We start from the raw sequence: 17,539 nt of genomic DNA, 5'->3' as shown, positions 1-17,539 counted from the left end.
TTTAATTATTCTAACTAATTTTTTTAATTAGAACCTCTAATCATGTTACAACATATTTTTTTTTTCTTTTGTTTCAAAATTCTGGGTTTTCGGTTTCATTTCTGGGTCTAATACACGAATCCGGTTCCAATTATCAATTTGCGGTTCCATACCCACTTTACCCAGTTTGATACCCGGAATTGAACCAGAACCGATTACCATATACCGGTCCGGTTCGCGATTCTTATAATCTGTCAATTTCGGGTTTTCCAACTTCGAGTTTTCCAACTTCGGGTAAACCTATCCGGTTTTGAACCCACTTTCATCCTTACTAGAGGCACCTGAACACCGCCCTCGGGGTGGGTGGGTTGGCTATGGCGTGAAAGGTAAGAAGGAAGAAGACGCGAAAGATGATTGTTGTTTTGTTTTTGACTGTTTGCTCATGACCTTTTCAAGCATTTAAAAAAATTGAATTCATTATTTCTTCAATTTTTCTTTTTTTCTATATACATTCATTTTACACATAATTTTCAAACTAAAACACACTATACTCTTTCAAAACAAACACATATTCAATAAAAAAATATTTTATTATGTTTTTTTGTATAATTTTATAAATTGTACGTGTTTTAATATTTTTGTTAGTAATTTAGGTTTAATTTTCTATTTTTTTAGATTTAGTTTTCTATGTTTTTTTTAATTAATGTAATGTGATTTTAATTAATATAAAATATTTTATTAATCATAATTTTTTTTAAACTTATATCCAGTGTGTTGGTGGTAAACCGACGTCACTTTTTCCATGGTTAGGTGGCGACCCTCGCATAGCCTAAAATCCCCCATTCTTGCCATGTAATTAATTTTTGATAGACGCGTGTCGTGTAAATTCCAAGTCATCCCATATCTGAAAAAAAAAAAAAAAAACACTCGTATCGTTACTCATCAGTTTTACACATTTGTTCTTCTTCTCCAAGGCTGTAGACACCGTTCGATTGAGCACATCGTCTTAATCCTTTGATTCATCGATCGATTGTTGAACATTCTTCCACGAAAGTCGACGATTCCTCAACTTCTTCAAATATTTAAGTGAGAATTTTCTTTTAATGAGATCTGATATCGATTTTGAGTTTTGTTTGATGTCGATTTCTGGTTTTGTTACAAAGGAACAAAGCACCTTTATCTGCTATGATTTTATGACTTCAGGCTTGATTTTCATTTATTGCACCTTTGATTTTAGGAGCCGATAGGGTTTTGTTCCATCTATGCTGTGATTTCCGATTTTAGGTTTTCTGTTTGATGATTTTGAAGCTATGTTGAAATTATACCTCCTTGATTGTTGCTCACTATGGATTCATACATGTGCTAGGGATTCAACTTTCAAGAATTTGCAAATGGAAGCCACCGGAGAAGCTAATATCGGTAGCTTGTTGGATAAAATCAAACCACCGCTACTCGAAGATGCAGGCCTTGAGGATTGTGCACTTCCTCCGGACTCCATACAAGAAGCCTTCCTGAAGGCGGCCACCGCAGTCCGCTCACATATTTTCCACGATTCCGATGATGAATCAGAAGGAGACTGCATCAATGATCCATGGCCTGGAAACGAATCTGGAGGTGACAGACTCATCGGAATCACAACCGAGGCTGATCCTCCGGGGGCTTGTGCTCCAAAGAAAGGCAGTGAATTGCCGGAGGTGATAGGAGACGAGGTGGTTATAGGCGAAAGAGAGGGTACGCCGGATAAGGTGGTGGAACCGGAGGTGCCAGATGAGGCGGAGAAGTCATGTGTTGATGGACTGCAAGGATTGAAGATCGGAGATACCAATGATAAGAAATCTGAAACTAACAAAAAATTGAATGAAGATGAAGAAGACGACGAAAAAAGAAGTCCAGTTTTGGCTGAAGTTTGTATATGATTAGCGACTGTTTTACTTTTTATGCTTGTAGTAGCAGTAATATCTCTATCAATTTTACTTTATTGCTGTAACATGTTGCTGCTTTGAGCCTAAGACCATTTGCTGCGTCTATTTTTTGTCAAAATTTTCTTTGTTGCGTCTAGACTATACGTTGCTATCAAATTTGTCACTTACCTATCGCCTTGTTACTTCTTTGCAGATGGATTCAAGTTGCAATTTATTTACTGATATGTTTTTAGATGAATTTACAATCAGACAAATTATTCAAGCATTGCAGAGATCGTATCAAATTAAATTAACCAAAAATCAATATCTCATTTTGACAAACTTCGATTGAAATTAGAAGCACCTGCAAGATTTATTTTTTGAACACCAACACAATGAACACAATGCTACATTCTGCTTTGTATATTTATTAATCTTCTACACGGATCCATGAAATAGAAGTGGTATTGATGAGGAGTTTAAAGTTGCTAAAATAAGTATATTGACAACAAAGCACAAATGAATTGATGAGTGTATATTCAAACGACTGGGGTCAACAATGGGTTGTTGGAAAAATGAGCCTCTAGGTTTCCAACAACAAGATCAGCCATCACTATTCGCGTCTCAACAGTGCCACTCCCAATATGTGGCACGAGTACTACATTATCAAGACCAAAAAGCTCTTCAGGGACATGTGGTTCATTCTCATACACATCAAGACCTGCACCTGCTATCCGCCTTTCAACAAGAGCGGATACCAGTTCAGGTTCATCAATGTGTGGGCCCCTCCCAATGTTGATGAGAAAACCCTTGGGACCCAGTGCATCGATGACTTGGCGGTTGATGATGTGGCGAGTTTCTTCGGTTAGTGCACACGCCACAACAAGGATGTCACAGTCGGAAGCTAATTCAACTACACTGGGGAAGTATTTGTAATTTGATTCTGGTTTTTGTGATCTGGAATAGTAACTTATTGGACAGTTGAATGCTTCAGCCCTCTTTGCAATTGCTGTCCCTATTCTTCCTAGACCTATGATTCCCACCTTTTTGCCACTGAACTGCAACAAGGAATATAAACAAAAGATGAAATTGTAGTCCAAAATGACATGAAGCAAACGAATCAATGAAAATGTTCTAGCTGAATATTCATTGAATCTGAGAAATCAGTGGTTGGCAACATTCATCAACGAAGACAAGAAAGTAACTATCATCAAAAGTCAAAACCCTAATTGAATCATGATATGTTGGGTGGAAATCAGATCATATACGTGGCACCTTCAATATTAGGTTACTAAATCTTTAAATCAGATCAGTAATAGTGCGAAGCATCATCGGCTTTAAAGTGATATAGCATCTGATATAGTCAAAATAACTATTTTTGATAATGTGAAGCAGCATCTGAAATGTGATTCAGTAAAACAGGAGATGATTTAAAAAGAAATTGCGAAATTCGCGTAGATGATGAAGTCAAACCTTAGTAGTCAATTTGAAGTCACCTTTCTTCCATAATCCACCTCTAACATACCGATCGCACTCACTGATCCCTCTTAAGGTCGTCAGCATCAATCCAATCGCTAAATCAGCAGCGTCGTCAGTCAATACATCAGGTGTATTGGTGACCCTAATTCCTTTCTGCTTACAATGTCGCAAATCTACCTTGTCTAACCCTACACTGTAACATGATACAATCTCGAGAGCCGGCAACGAATCAATTAATTCTCGGTTGGCACCGACGTTAACATTTGCGACAACGGCTCGGATGGAACCGGAGTTGTCCTTGAAGAAGTCATTTTTCTGAGGGAAATTCCAGAGGCGGAAGAGATTGAAGCGCTTATCGAGTTCCTGTTCAAGGTAAGAAGACATGGGAAAGGTGAGGAGTACACCGATGGCGTCCATTATCAAGGCGGCGGGTGAAGTTTAGAGTAACTACCGGTGTGGGAAAGATAAGTTTGTTGGTTTTGGCGATACGGACCGGACTGTAATACCAAATTGTGTCTGGTGTGTCTATGCATCTCTGCCTTTTTATTTTTAGGTCGGGAAAGATGCAATACGAAAATTGAACAAAAAGATGCTAACACCATTTATTTATTTATTTTTATTATTATTTTTTTTTAATCACTAAAATAATATATTTTTGTAAACCATAAAATTTAAAAAAAAAAAAAAAACATAATATTTAAAATCTAAAATTACGAATACAATTAAAAAATATAAATTTAAACCTAAAATAATAACTAAAATATCATTCAAATTACTCATAAAATCCTAATTAACATAATATTTCTTCCTAATTTGTTCATTCATCGCTTGTAGCACTATTAGATCAGTAGACGTCAAACATTTCTCGCTCGTCTGAAGAATTGACAACTAATGTGTCATTAGTTTCCTCTCTTTTTGCTTCTGTTTCTCCCGTGTCTGCCTCTCTAGGAACTCCAAATGCCGACGTTTCAAGCCATTTTTTTTCTTTTATTAATAAATTGTGCTCGTCGAATTTCGCTCTCATTTCCGCCGCCTCTTTTGCTTTCACTTTAACCTCCTCCGCATGCCTTGCAGCGCGCCTCGCTTTGTCGCGTCAGGCAGTCGTCGTTGTGGGGATATCTCCTCGATATCATCCGGGATCTCATCGTTGTCGACGTTTAGGTCGATGTGAGTCTGTGTGACTGGCATATCGACCGAGCTCGAATTCCGAGACATTTTGGATTGAACCTTCGACGATGTATGCGTTTTATTCCACTTTGGATCCGCTCACAACAACTCCCATGATTTTCAAACTCGAAAACATGTCCCATATCGACCCGATATTGTTCTTTTGCAGATTTGAACAAATCGAAGTTGTTGGTTCCGCTTTGCTGTTGCGCCTCAAGCCGGTTGTAAATTTCGTTGAATTTGCTGCACCGCTTAGTTATTTAACTCCATTTGCTGCTCAACATGTCATTGTTGCTATACATATTTTTCTTCAAAATAGCGTGAAACTTATCGCAGAGTTATTCATTCTATTTCCGCGGAGTTCGTCTTTTGAAGTAGTACAACAAGCCGTCGACAAAGCATATTCCTCATCTGGTGTCCACCATTGTGGAACATCTGTATTTTCTGTTTCAACCGCTATCGATTTTCCTTTCCCTTTCCCTCTCCTACTTCCTCCTGCTTTCACTTTAACCGATGGTTGTGTTGTAGGTGGTGGCTGGTTGGTTTTTTGTTGCATCGAAGCAAAAATAGGGAACATATTTTGTTGTAAATTTGGGTTATGACCAAATAGATTTTGTTGAATGTAAGGTAAGTTAGGAAATTGCAGTGGTGGTGAAGCGGGATTGAAGGTGACGCCTTGTTATGAGATTTGTGGTGATCCTTGAGACGATAAAAGGTTGAAATAATTTATATAACCCGGAAATTTGAGAGACGAGTATGTGTTTGGGTTTGATGATGGAGGGGGTGTTTGGGTTTTGATCCATTTTTTGGATTGAGAATAAACTATGAATTTTTTTATAAAATATAAGAGAAAGAGAGAAAGAAAGATGTATATAATGAAATGAAAGTTATATTTATATAAGGTTTAAAGTTAATTTTTTTTTTTTAAAATTTTGAGTGTTGTTAAAACAGTCAATTTATTCAAAATCATACGTTTTGCCAAGTTGTAACGAACACGGGAAATAACGCAACGAGAAGGGGGGAGGGGGGCGGTGTTCCCCCATTACCAAGTTTTTGAGGCCTATCCATGTCGACAATAACGAGAACACCATACTGCATCGTCTTACATATCTTCTTATTCATTTGAAACAGAAATGTATTAAAATATTATTAATTTTATTTAAATATAATAAATGTTAAATACTCCCAACTTCTTCATTGTTTTAGGAATTTTCATTTTTATGAACTTGTTATTTGTCGTCTATATAAGCAATTTATTTTAGAATTCCACTAATTTAACCATTTTCTATCTTATTTATCAAAAAATAACAAAAAAGAAAAATCTTTTTTGCAAAATTAACAATCCGTAGAGAGGCCTATGAAGGCTCTCTACTAGGGATGAGCATTTGGACCGGAAAACCGACCGGAACTGATACCGGATAGAACCGATCAGGAGGCAACCAGGAGGATGTTCTTGTGAATTTTTGGAACCGGGAACCGGTAGGACCGGCAAAAATCAGAACTGTATGTTGCTATTTCTCGAGGACCGGTTCCAACATTAAAGACACGAATAGAACCAGTAAAATCGGTGGTCCAGTTCGGTTCCTATTTTACACAAAGTATTGATTAAAGTATTAAATATATGCTTGTGTGTGAAATATTTGTTATTACCTGAAATACGTGTTAAGAGCATATCTGATAATATATGATGATTTAGGGTACAAAACAAACCTAAATTAATTGAGATGGATATTAGGTAGTATCTACTTTTGAGTGTGGGTGAGATATACACGGAGAGTCGAACTTTAAGATTTGTCATTGATCCGAAAGCATGGATTACACAGAGTCATTTATCCTTAGTCCATGAGTATAGAGAGGACATAGTTATTTGTCATTAATCCGGGAGCATGGATTAGACATGGTCAATTGTCCTTAGTCTGAGAGTATCCTTAGTTTGAGAGTATGGAATGAGCATTGTTATTTTAACAATAAAACAATCCCCGTGAAATTGATCGTGTTGTTCATAATTTGAGCAAGTCTTTCGCAGTCCAGTATATGAGTTTGTTAACATATTTCTTGGGTATCGAGGTTCAACTCCATGGTCATGATATATTACTGTCCTATCTCCTATTACAACAACGACCAATCTTTCTCTTGGCAATAGCCCTCCTTTTGTTGATCAGGTGCAATATCGTCAACTTGTAGGTACTTTGCAATATGTAACCCTCTCGAGACCCGACATCACCTATTCAGTTAACAAAGTCTGCCAATTTATGCTCTCCCCCACTGAAAACCACTGGTCAGCAATGAAACACATCTTACGATATTTGCAGGGCACTTCCGATCATGGATTGCGAATCACTCGTCAATCGCCCAATATTTCACATGCCTATACTGATGTTGCGTTTAATTCCTTGAGCGCTTTTTCAGTTGCTGATTGGGCAGGCTGCCCGGATGACCATCGATCCACGTAAGGATTTGCTATCTAACTCAAATCCAATTTAGTTTTCTAGTCCGCAAGAAAACAAAAGACTGTTTTGAGGTCCTCCATTGAGTCTGAGTGTAAGGCCTTTGCTGATATAGTCGGTGAACTAACATGGTTAGAGACCTTACTAGATGAACTTCATATTCCCATGTCCATTATACCAAATTTATGGTGTGATAATCTGGGCGCCACATACTTGTCTGCAAATCCTGTTTTCCATTCCCGAACAAAGCATGTGGATGTTGACTTTCATTTTGTCAGAGAGAAGGTTAATCAAGGAAGATTGTCAGTTCAGCTTATCTCAACACAAGATCAGATAGTTGATGTGTTTACAAAGCCTTTATCTGCTGAGAGATTCATTTTCTTGAAGTCCAAGCTAACTGTCGCAAATCGGATTTAGCTTACGGGGGAATATTAGACTATTATTATCTATCTTGTATTTAGAGGGATTATTGTGTAATATTGTATCCTATAAATAGGGATGAACATTTAGACCAGTGGACCAGACCGGACCGGTGAACCGGACCGCACTGGACCAGACCGTTTTTTTGGACCCCCGGACCGGTTCTCGGTTCTAGGAATCCATCAAAACCAATCAATTTTTTTTCCAGTTCGATCCGGTTTTTACCGGGTTAAGAATCGGTTGGACCCGATCTAAAAAAAATTGTAATCTATGAAAAATTTTAAACAACCATAACTCATTCGTTTTAAGTCGAATTGATATTTAGTTTTTTTCCAACGTTTAATTTATAATTTGTAGATAAATTTAGACTATAATTTTGTTGATTTTGGTATTATATTCAATGAGTTACAGTATTTCAAAGTTGAGCTATCAAAGTTGAAAATTTTCAGTTTTTCAGCAACATTTTAAAAAATTTTGTAATCTGTGAAAAATTTTAAACAACCATAACTCATTCGTTTTAAGTCGGATTGACATGCAGTTTTTTCGAACATTTAATTTACACTTTGTAGATGAATTTAAACTATAATTTTATTGATTTTGGTATTATATTGAATGAGTTACATTCTTTCAAACTTGAGCTATCAAAGCTGAAATTTTTTCAGTTTTTCAGAAATATTTTTAAAATTTTGTAATTTGTGAATTTTTTAAACAACCATAACTCATTCGTTTTAATTCGGATTTAACTACGGTTTTTTCCAACATTTAGGTGTTGTTTGTTTTTTCTTTGCAGATCTGCGTGACCACTTCAGTCTGCGTCGCGCAGACTACGCGCATACATATACCCTCGTAAAATGTTTGCTTTTTAGAAGTGCACAGACTTAAAAATGTCAGCGTTAGGTTTTCTTGGCGTAGACCATTGACTTCTAAGGTTTTCACACCTCTTTAATTTAAGAAAACACGCTTTATTTTTTATAAGTGCCTCCAACGACCAACATTCATCTACGTCTCCCCCTCCATCGATGCTTATCTCCATCGGTCTTCTTCAACCTCTCTCCTCCTCCTCCTCGTGCTGCCGACGCTTAGATTAGGACCGTCTTTTTCCTCATGACCGACTGCACTACAGACACACTTCATTGTCACCAGATTTCTCATATGCTCTGCAATCGTTCATGTCGTTCACCGCCGCCAGTCGCGCCCACCGTCTCCATCGTCGCCTCTCACGCCCACTGTGTCTCTATCATCAGCGTCTCTGACCTCTATTGCCATTGGTAAGAACATTTTCCCTAAAACCAGATGTTATCTTCTAGGGTATGTTGTACTTGCTAGAAATAAGAAGTTATTGATACTGAAATCAGATTAGTTTGTTGAAACATGAAAATCATATGTACATTCACTGAAAATCGGATTTATTTGCTAAGATTAGATGTTCATAGGTGCTGGAAATCATATTTATTTGCTGAAAATGTATATACTTTACTGAAATATGAAAAATGTTTTTCGATTTGTTGAAATTAGTTGTTATTATTGTTGGAAATCACATTCTTAACTGAAATTTGATGTATATATTTTTGTTGGAAATCACATTTTAGCTTAAAATCGGATTTATTTGCTGAGATTAGATGTTCATAGGTGCTGGAAATCATATTTATTTGCTGAAAATGTATATACTTTACTGAAATATGAAAAATGTTGTTCGATTTGTTGAAATTAGTTGTTATTATTGTTGGAAATCACATTTTTAACTGAAATTTGATGTATATATTTTTGTTGGAAATCACATTTTAGCTTAAATTAGTTGTTATTGTTGCTGAAAATTACATTTTTATTTAAAATTATATGTATATACTTGTTGGAAATTATAAACACAAATGACTGATGGATTCATGTTACTATTTGATGAAATGCTTTTGAAATGTTTTTGTAACATGTATAGAGAACCCTATAAGTTATGAACATTTATATAATATGTGAAATTATAACACGAGTGTGAGGAATGATTCATGAATTGCAGCTTTGTTTCCATGTGATGTCAAAAAGATTTGAGGTTTGATTTATATTTCAATGTTGTATAATTTAAAAATAATAGATTTTAGAGGTTAGATTTATGTTTCAACGTTGTAATATTGTACGATTTGAAAATAATAGATTTTAGAGGTTAGATTTGTGTTTCAATGTTGTATAATTTTTTTTTTTAAAAAGAAAAATTGTGATTGTAGGATTTATATATGATTTATATTTTATTGTTATAAAAAAAATTTTATTTTAAATTTTCGTGTTGAAAAACTATTTTAAGTATAAAAAATAATTTTATTAAAATTTTAGTTTATTTTACTAGACTGCAGACGTTAAAAATCAAACAATCTTCTTCTTGCAGACTGTAGACGTTTAGTCCACCTCTTCTACTGCAGATGTTTGCAGATATTGTCCATAGACTGCAAACATTTTGTCTCTCAAAAAACAAACAACACCTTAGTTTACAGTTTGTAGATGAATTTAGATTATAATTTTGTTGATTTTGGTATTATATTCAGTGAGTTACAATCTTTCAAAGTTGAGCTATCAAAGCTAAAAGCTTTGAAATATTTCAGCTTTTAAAATATTATTTTAGATTATAATTTTGAATTTTATGTATCTTTGATAGATAAATCATATGAAATGGATCTTGGTGGACTTGATTTTTATGTTAGTTGTTTTTATTTTGAAAATTAATTTTGTAAGTTATAATATTATAACATCAAGGTAGATTAGTTATGCATGAAACGAAAACGTAATCAATTTTACAAGTTGTATCATATCAAACCGAACAACATATTCGTTTTAATGATTTCTATCAAACCTAAAAACTTATTTTAACGACTTGTATTCTATGCAATTAAAGTTGTACCGGTCCAAACGGGTCCAACAAACTGGAAAACCCAGTCCTGGACCCGGATACAAACACGACTCATCCGGTCCGGTCCACGGTCCACAATATTCTTCATAACCGGTCTGATCCAAGAGCCGGTCCGGTCTAGTTCGGCCCAAATGCTCACCCCTACCTATAAATATCCCATGTATTTACCATTCACAAATAATACAATAATACAATACAATTATCGATAGCTAAAGTCGTTTATAAAACATGCTTTACGTGACAGACTATTTTGTAAGAGGGAAAAGGAACCCATTAAGAGATAAAGAGAAGAGAGACATAGTTAACTTAGGATTTTGGTATGAGATTCCATAGTCCATACTCCATACCATGCTTTGGACTGTTTTTGAATACATCATTTATCATTTGTTTGATTATTATTTAGTATACGATTTCATATGTGATTCTTCCATAAACTTAATAAATTGTCAAACGAGTTTAAGAGTTAAAAGAGCTTGAAAGAGTTTGGAGAAGCTTAAAAAGTTGATAAAGCTTAAAAGAGTTTATAGAGTTAAGGCGTATAAAGCTTGAAAACGCTTATAGAATTGAAAATATTTAAAGAGTTTAAAAAGGTTGAAAGACTTTAAAAGAGCTTTTAAGAGTTTAAAATACTTAAAAGAGTCCAAGAACTTGAACATGTTTAAAAGATGGAAAGAATATGAAAAAAGTTTAAAGAGAGAAGAACTATTTTAAAATATAAAAATGTCAAATTTTATATATTATTTTTATGGTTCATAATCATGCATATAGCTCATTTCCCCCTACATATTTTTCCAATCAAAAAGGCCAATTTTAAGTGTGGTTAGAGTCAATTGCAAAATCAAAATCTTAAAATACCAACACAATGCTACAATCTGCTTCGTATATTTATTCATTTTCCTTGCACAACCCATGAATTGAAAATGGTATTGAGGAGTTTAAAGCTTTGCTAGAAGAATAAGCAGACTTTAAAAGAAGCTCACAAGTGTCAACAACATCTTTTTAAATGGTAGTAACTTAATACCAATATCATCATAATCGTATTCAAACAACAGGGGTCAACAATGGCTTCTTCGAAAAGTGAGCCTCCAAGTTTCCAACAACAAGATCAGCCATCGCGTTTCGTGTCTCAACAGTTCCACTCGCGACATGTGGCAACAGAACCACATTATCAAGACCAAACAACTCTTCAGGGACATGGGGCTCCTTCTCAAACACATCAAGACCTGCCCCTGCTATTCGCCTTTCAACAAGGGCAGATACCAGTTCAGGTTCATCAATGTGTGGGCCCCTCCCTATGTTGATGAGAAACCCCTTGGGACCCAGCGCATCGATGACTTGGCGGTTGATGATGTGGCGAGTTTCTGCAGTTAGTGCACACGCCACAACAAGGATGTCACAGTCGGAAGCTAATTCAACTACACTGGGGAAGTATTTGTATTTTGATTCTGGTTTTTGTGATCTGGAATAGTAACTTATCGGACAGTTGAATGCTTCAGCCCTCTTTGCAATTGCTGTCCCTATTCTTCCTAGACCTATGATTCCCACCTTTTTGCCACTGAACTGCAACAAGGAATATATACAAAAGATGAAAAACAATATCACAGCAGTGAGAAACAGCATCCAAATCAGAACTGATATAGTATGTTAGTCTACTGTATAACTAGAGTGAGAGTAATGGCGAAATTCAATAAGGAAGATCATATCCATGATAGTGTGAATTAGCATCTAATATTTGAGTTAATAGAACAGGAGATCGATTAAAAAAATTGCTGAATTCGCGTAGATGATGAAGTCAAACCTTAGTAGTCAATTTGAAGTCACCTTTCTTCCACAATCCAGCCCTAACATATCGATCGCACTCACAAATCCCTCTCAGCGTCGCCAACATCAATCCAATCGCCAAGTCAGCCACATCCTCGGTCAACACATCAGGTGTATTAGTAACCCTAATCCCTTTCTGCTTACAATGCCCCAAATCCACCTTGTCTAACCCCACGCTAAAATTAGATACAATCTCTAAAGCCGGTAACGAGTCGATCAATTCTCGGTCGGCACCGGCGTTGGCGTTTCCGACGACGGCTCGGATTGAACCTGAATTCTCCTTGAAGAAGTCGTTTTTCTGTGGGAGATTCCACAAACGGAAGAGATTGAAGCGTTTATCGAGCTCTTGTTCGAGGTAAGAAGACATGGGGTAGGTCATGAGGACACCGATGGCTTCCATGATCGAGCTCGGTGAGTAGCTGAGGTCCACTGGTGTAGGAACGATAAGTATAATACTTAAAATGGCTTTGCTGATAATCTGATATGCATAGAGTCTAGCGCGGATCTCACGTTTTCTTTCTCTTATTATAAGATTAATTGAAAAATATATACCATACGTTTTACCATTTAAGATTTTTTTTTTTTATCTATGTAACATAATTATTTGATATAATAAATAAAACTTGTTTTTTAAATACGATATATTGGTAAAGTTTATAGTCGGTAAACCTAAAAAAGAAACATGACGTAGTAAGTAACCTAAAAAAGAAACATATAAAATTAAAAAAAAAAAAAAAACAGAAAACAACAATAATTTCTATTAATCTAATGTGCAATCACCATGAACGATTAAGAATCAATAAAAAGTAAGGGTTTTAAAAATATTCATTTGTAATTAAATACTTACTATTTATTGTGTAATTAAATACTTACAAATAAAAAAGTTATTTAAAAATACTATATAAGTTATCTAACTTAATAATATATTATTTATTACATAATTAAATTTTAAATTCTATTTAACATTAACATCCGTGAGTTCTTCGGGTTTTTACCTAGTTGAAATATAAATATCATACGTTTTACAATTTAAGATTTTTTTTTTTATCTATGTAACATAATTATTTTGATATAATAAACAAAACTTGTTTTTTTTAAATACGATATATTGGTAAAATACTAATAACAAAAAAAATGTATTACAAACCTTGAAAATATATATATATATATATATATACATATATTCTCCTTTATAAATGAATGCTTTTTTACCATTTGTCAATTTCTTATAAATTTCGATACTTGTCATTATATAGAATAAATAATATCCACATTTGATTTTATTTTTTCAAAATTTAAAATTAAAAAGCCTGTATAATATTTTTACTTATATATGTGAAGTATTCATTGTAATAAATATGAAAATAAATTGCAATGATCATGTTTCTTCCTTCCTTTTTATTTCGAAATTTTATTTTAAAAAATATTTAATGTAACACTTTAATATTTAATTATTTTTTTAATTAACCCGTATAATACACGGGTTTATCACCGTGTGTGTGTATGTGTGTGTGTGTATATATATATATATATATATATATATATATATATATATATATATATATATATATATAAAACTTTAATAAATGAAAGTTTTTTTTTCCACTTATCACACTTTCATTCAATTTGCGAAATATCATTTAGTGGTTATTTTGTATTTATTATTTCAATATGTCATTTTATGAGTTTTCTCTTTTATTAAATTTCATTTTTTTTATCTTCTTATAAATTCAAGAATTTCAAATATTTTGACCTTTATATTTAATTCTTTTTTTAAAATTAACTTATTTAATAAAAGGGTGTTACAACTAGTACATACTAAATCACACGAAAACCTTTAAGTTTTACAAGTTTTTATTATTTTTGCTTCACTGGCAAAAAAAAATTATATAAAACCTTTTCTATATAAAACCTTTTTCTTTATAAAAACATATTTTCTATGTAAAAACTTTTTAAAATTTTTTTATACGAAATACCTATTTATAAAAATTGGTATTTATTAAGTATATAAATATATAATTTCATTTTTATAAAATAATGAATACAAACATGTATTTTATAAAAAAGATGTATATGAACACTCTTTTCATATATATATATATATATATATATATATATATATATATATATATATATATATATATATATATATATATATATATATATACCTAATTTATAATAAATTCATTTGTATTCAAACATGCTCATATATATTATATATCCAAACACACACACAAACACACACACACACACATATATATATATATATATATATATATATATATATATATATATATATATATATATACCTATTTGTATGCATATAAAAAAACTAAAGCCATGATGATTTCATAACAAAATTCTGAAATTTGGACCGAAAAATAAATTTTGGAACAAATTTATAAGAAAATTTAAAATTTAGGCAATAAGTATAAATTTGACCAAATTTATGATAAAATTTAAAATATGAGCTAAAAGTGTAATTTTTAAAAGTTAAATGAACTATAAAAAGATTAAATTGAATAGGTTTTTGGGACTTAATTAAATTAAAAAATATATAAATATTAAATCAATTATTGATCCAATGTAAATTTTTTATTTTTTATTTATTTATTATTATTATTATTTGTAGTTTGCCTTTAAGTTTAGGAATAGTATATTTATTTGACCCTTTGAATGTCAAAGTTAGGAACCAATACGAAGAACTATCATTGAAACCCTATTTGAAGAACAATACTTATACGGTTATACCTACAATGTAAACAAGGGTGAAAGTGAAAGCAATTCCGTTGGCTGAATGGATTAACAATGTCGTATAGCCCGGTAACGTTAACATCAATAATGCCATGAAACAGCATCGATATATGAAAAAGTAAAACAGTACAACTAACTATACGTAGATGAGATCACTGAAAAAATTTAAGAGGAGATGAAGAAATCTAACCTTAGTAGTCAATTTAAAGTCACCTTTTTTCCACAATCCAGCCCTAACATACCGATCGCACTCACAGATCCCTCTCAATGTCGCTAATATCAATCCAATCGCTGTATCAGCGACATCCTCCGTCAATACATCCGGTGTATTTGTAACACTAACTCCTTTCTCCTTACAATACGCCAAATCGACATGGTCTAATCCGACACTGAAACTCGATATGATCTCTAGAGCCGGCAACGAGTCGATCACTTCTCGGTTGACACTAAAATTGGGGGTTCCGACGATGGCGCGGATGAAATCGGAGTTCTCCTTCAAGAACTCGTCCTTTTGAGGGAAGTTCCAGATGCGGAAAAGCTTGAAGCGGCTATCCAGTTCTTCTTCGAGGTAAGAATACACCGGAGTCGTTAGCAGTACACCGATGGTTTCCATGATCAAGGTTGGTTGTCTGAGGTCAACAGGGATAGGAAAGATGAGTCCAGTGAGTGTTGGATTCGTACCTATTTAGTAATCAGAAGGCCTTGATGACAGATAGGAGATTCCGATGACACAGATCGAAACTCTATTTATACGACACGACACGTACACATTCCTTGATAGATTATGTCTTCAAGTAATCAAGTAATCGGCGGTTTCTAGAAAACCTTTTAATATAACGAGGTTTGATTTGTAGCTCTTGTATTTGAATAAATATTAAACTTATATTTTTCATATTTTTTGTAGTTTTGTTTTAGAGTAATATCTTTCCCCTAACCTACGTATTAAATTAAAAGAAGATTAAAAAATTAATAAATTCTATATGTTATTATTTTATATAAATAGAATTTCTTTTTTAAATTTACTTTTTCTTAAACGGACCCACAAACCTATTCTCAAATGGATCCATGTCTTCATGGAATCCGGCCGGCGCTCTCTACCATGCTACCACCCTACCACACCAGTTTTCCTTTGTCTTCAACTCCAATTGATTTATTTATAAGATTATATCTCATTGTTATTCTAATAATATAGTTTGTATAAGTATAACAATATTTTTAAATACTAATTATTTGCTAAAAGATAAACCCGTTACCAAAGAACCATGCATAGTTTGCTACCTCTATCTTTTCTATAAAAAATGAGAAATTTATAAGAACATTACTCATTACTGATTCATCAACCGTATTTTTATGCCTACAAATAGGGTGAAAGTAATTTGTTTCATAATCTCGAGGATTAACAACATCATATAGCAAAGCAAGGCTAACATCAACCATATTATGAAACAGCCTCAGAATTTGAATTGGTAAAACAGAAAATTGAAGAATTTTGCAAAATTCGAGCAGACACAGAAATCTAACCTTAGTAGTTAATTTGAAGTCGCCTTTCTTCCATAATCTAGCCCTAACATACCGATCGCACTCACAGATCCCTCTCAATGTCGCTAATATCAATCCAATCGCTGTGTCAGCCACATCCTCGTTTAATACATCGGGTGTATTTGTAACACTAATTCCTTTCTCCTTACAATATGCCAAATCTACATGGTCTGATCCGACACTGAAACTCGACACGATCTCCAAAACCGGCAACGAGTCGATCAATTCTCGATCGGTACCGAAGAATGGGTTTCCAACAATAGCGTGGATGAAATCGGAATTCTGTTTCAAGAAGTCGTCCTTTTGAGGGAAGTTCCACAGGCGGAAAAGCTTGAAGCGTTTATCCAATTCCTCTTCGAGATAAGAATTCATCGGAGACATCATCAGTACACCGACGGCTTCCATGCTCATATTGGGTGTAGCAAATGAGTCAATGGAACTGTAAGAAGAAAGTTATATTATAATATAGAAAGTTCAAACCAGTTTGATCACTCATGACGTAGTGGCTTTTGTCCCATGTGTTTTTATATTTCATTTTTTGTGTTTAAAATATATTCTTAATAAAGTTCCCAAAAAAATCTTTTATTAAAAAAAAAAGAGTTAGTAAGAGAACTTCAAAATGTTTTTTTTCTTTTTAATTAGCCGGACAAGGATTTTAGAATGACATAAAACTGTTCCACAAAAACTAGATGGTACTAGTGAGGGTTTTTAGGTTACAATTACATTGTACATGTGAAATTTCATTAACTCTTAAAGGTTATATGCAATCTAAATTAGATTTATGTCTTTTCATTATTAATAACTACATATTTATGAAACAAAAACTATAAACCCTATGAAATCAAATTCAAGAATAGAACCACATACATTGTGCTTGATTTGAAACAAGCTAATCAAAATCTTTTGTAGTTTCACCGAAAAACTAGCTCCAAAAATATGGTAGTCTCTAATGCGTCACACCCAAAACTCAATAAACCCTATTATTAAAGGTGAGGGGGGAGAGGATAATTTTCGGAATTCTCTTGTTGAATAGGTTAGGCCGAAAATACAAGGGTTGCACCCCTTTATATAGTTGTCTGATAATCCCAGAAACCCTAGGATTGAAGGAGAGAAGGGAGAGGAGAAGTTTAAATTAGTAA

General features: G+C 33.6%; 3 protein-coding genes across 5 annotated transcripts; 1 reads left to right on the top strand and 2 right to left on the bottom strand.

Moving 5' to 3' along the window:
* Positions 1-860: 860 nt before the first annotated feature.
* LOC145045748 (uncharacterized) lies at positions 861-2,019 on the top strand. The gene is made up of 2 exons (XM_078994072.1): positions 861-1,065; positions 1,346-2,019. Exon 2 carries the CDS (start codon positions 1,371-1,373, stop codon positions 1,893-1,895), a length of 525 nt encoding a protein of 174 aa, XP_078850198.1. The 5' UTR covers positions 861-1,065; positions 1,346-1,370; the 3' UTR covers positions 1,896-2,019.
* A 209-nt stretch (positions 2,020-2,228) lies between these two features.
* On the bottom strand, positions 2,229-3,893 carry LOC145045745 (glyoxylate/hydroxypyruvate/pyruvate reductase 2KGR-like). The gene is made up of 2 exons (XM_078994071.1): positions 3,354-3,893; positions 2,229-2,938 (listed from the first exon to the last, which is right to left on the bottom strand). The coding sequence occupies exons 1-2, from the start codon at positions 3,774-3,776 to the stop codon at positions 2,420-2,422; spliced, it is 942 nt and encodes a 313-aa protein (XP_078850197.1). The 5' UTR covers positions 3,777-3,893; the 3' UTR covers positions 2,229-2,419.
* Positions 3,894-11,149: 7,256 nt separating this feature from the next.
* On the bottom strand, positions 11,150-16,821 carry LOC145045743 (hydroxyphenylpyruvate reductase-like). Of its 3 annotated transcripts, none has more exons than XM_078994065.1 (2): positions 16,383-16,821; positions 11,150-11,846 (listed from the first exon to the last, which is right to left on the bottom strand). In XM_078994065.1, exons 1-2 carry the CDS (start codon positions 16,809-16,811, stop codon positions 11,328-11,330), a joined length of 948 nt encoding a protein of 315 aa, XP_078850191.1. In that variant the 5' UTR covers positions 16,812-16,821; the 3' UTR covers positions 11,150-11,327. The 3 variants fall into 3 exon arrangements, with proteins under 3 accessions (XP_078850191.1, XP_078850195.1, XP_078850194.1); XM_078994069.1 differs by lacking the exon at positions 16,383-16,821 and adding an exon at positions 15,052-15,656; XM_078994068.1 differs by lacking the exon at positions 16,383-16,821 and adding an exon at positions 12,085-12,616.
* Between the last annotated feature and the right edge of the window lie 718 nt (positions 16,822-17,539).

Source organism: Lactuca saligna, chromosome 5 (genome assembly GCF_052625555.1).
Source record: "Lactuca saligna cultivar CGN05327 chromosome 5, ASM5262555v1, whole genome shotgun sequence".
Lineage (NCBI taxonomy): Eukaryota > Viridiplantae > Streptophyta > Magnoliopsida > Asterales > Asteraceae > Lactuca > Lactuca saligna.
The sequence above is the reverse complement of the archived record's forward strand: the minus strand, read 5'-3'. Positions and strand labels throughout refer to the sequence as shown.

Excerpts from the sequence above, each read along its gene's own strand:
- LOC145045743 (XM_078994065.1), bottom strand. The coding sequence starts at position 16,811 with ATGAGCATGGAAGCCGTCGGTGTACTGATGATGTCTCCGATGAATTCT. Across the intron at positions 11,847-16,382 it reads ACTTCAAATTAACTACTAAG|TTCAGTGGCAAAAAGGTGGG; the intron begins GTTAGATTTCTG and ends TCCTTGTTGCAG.
- LOC145045748 (XM_078994072.1), top strand. The coding sequence starts at position 1,371 with ATGGAAGCCACCGGAGAAGCTAATATCGGTAGCTTGTTGGATAAAATC.
- LOC145045745 (XM_078994071.1), bottom strand. The coding sequence starts at position 3,776 with ATGGACGCCATCGGTGTACTCCTCACCTTTCCCATGTCTTCTTACCTT. Across the intron at positions 2,939-3,353 it reads ACTTCAAATTGACTACTAAG|TTCAGTGGCAAAAAGGTGGG; the intron begins GTTTGACTTCAT and ends TCCTTGTTGCAG.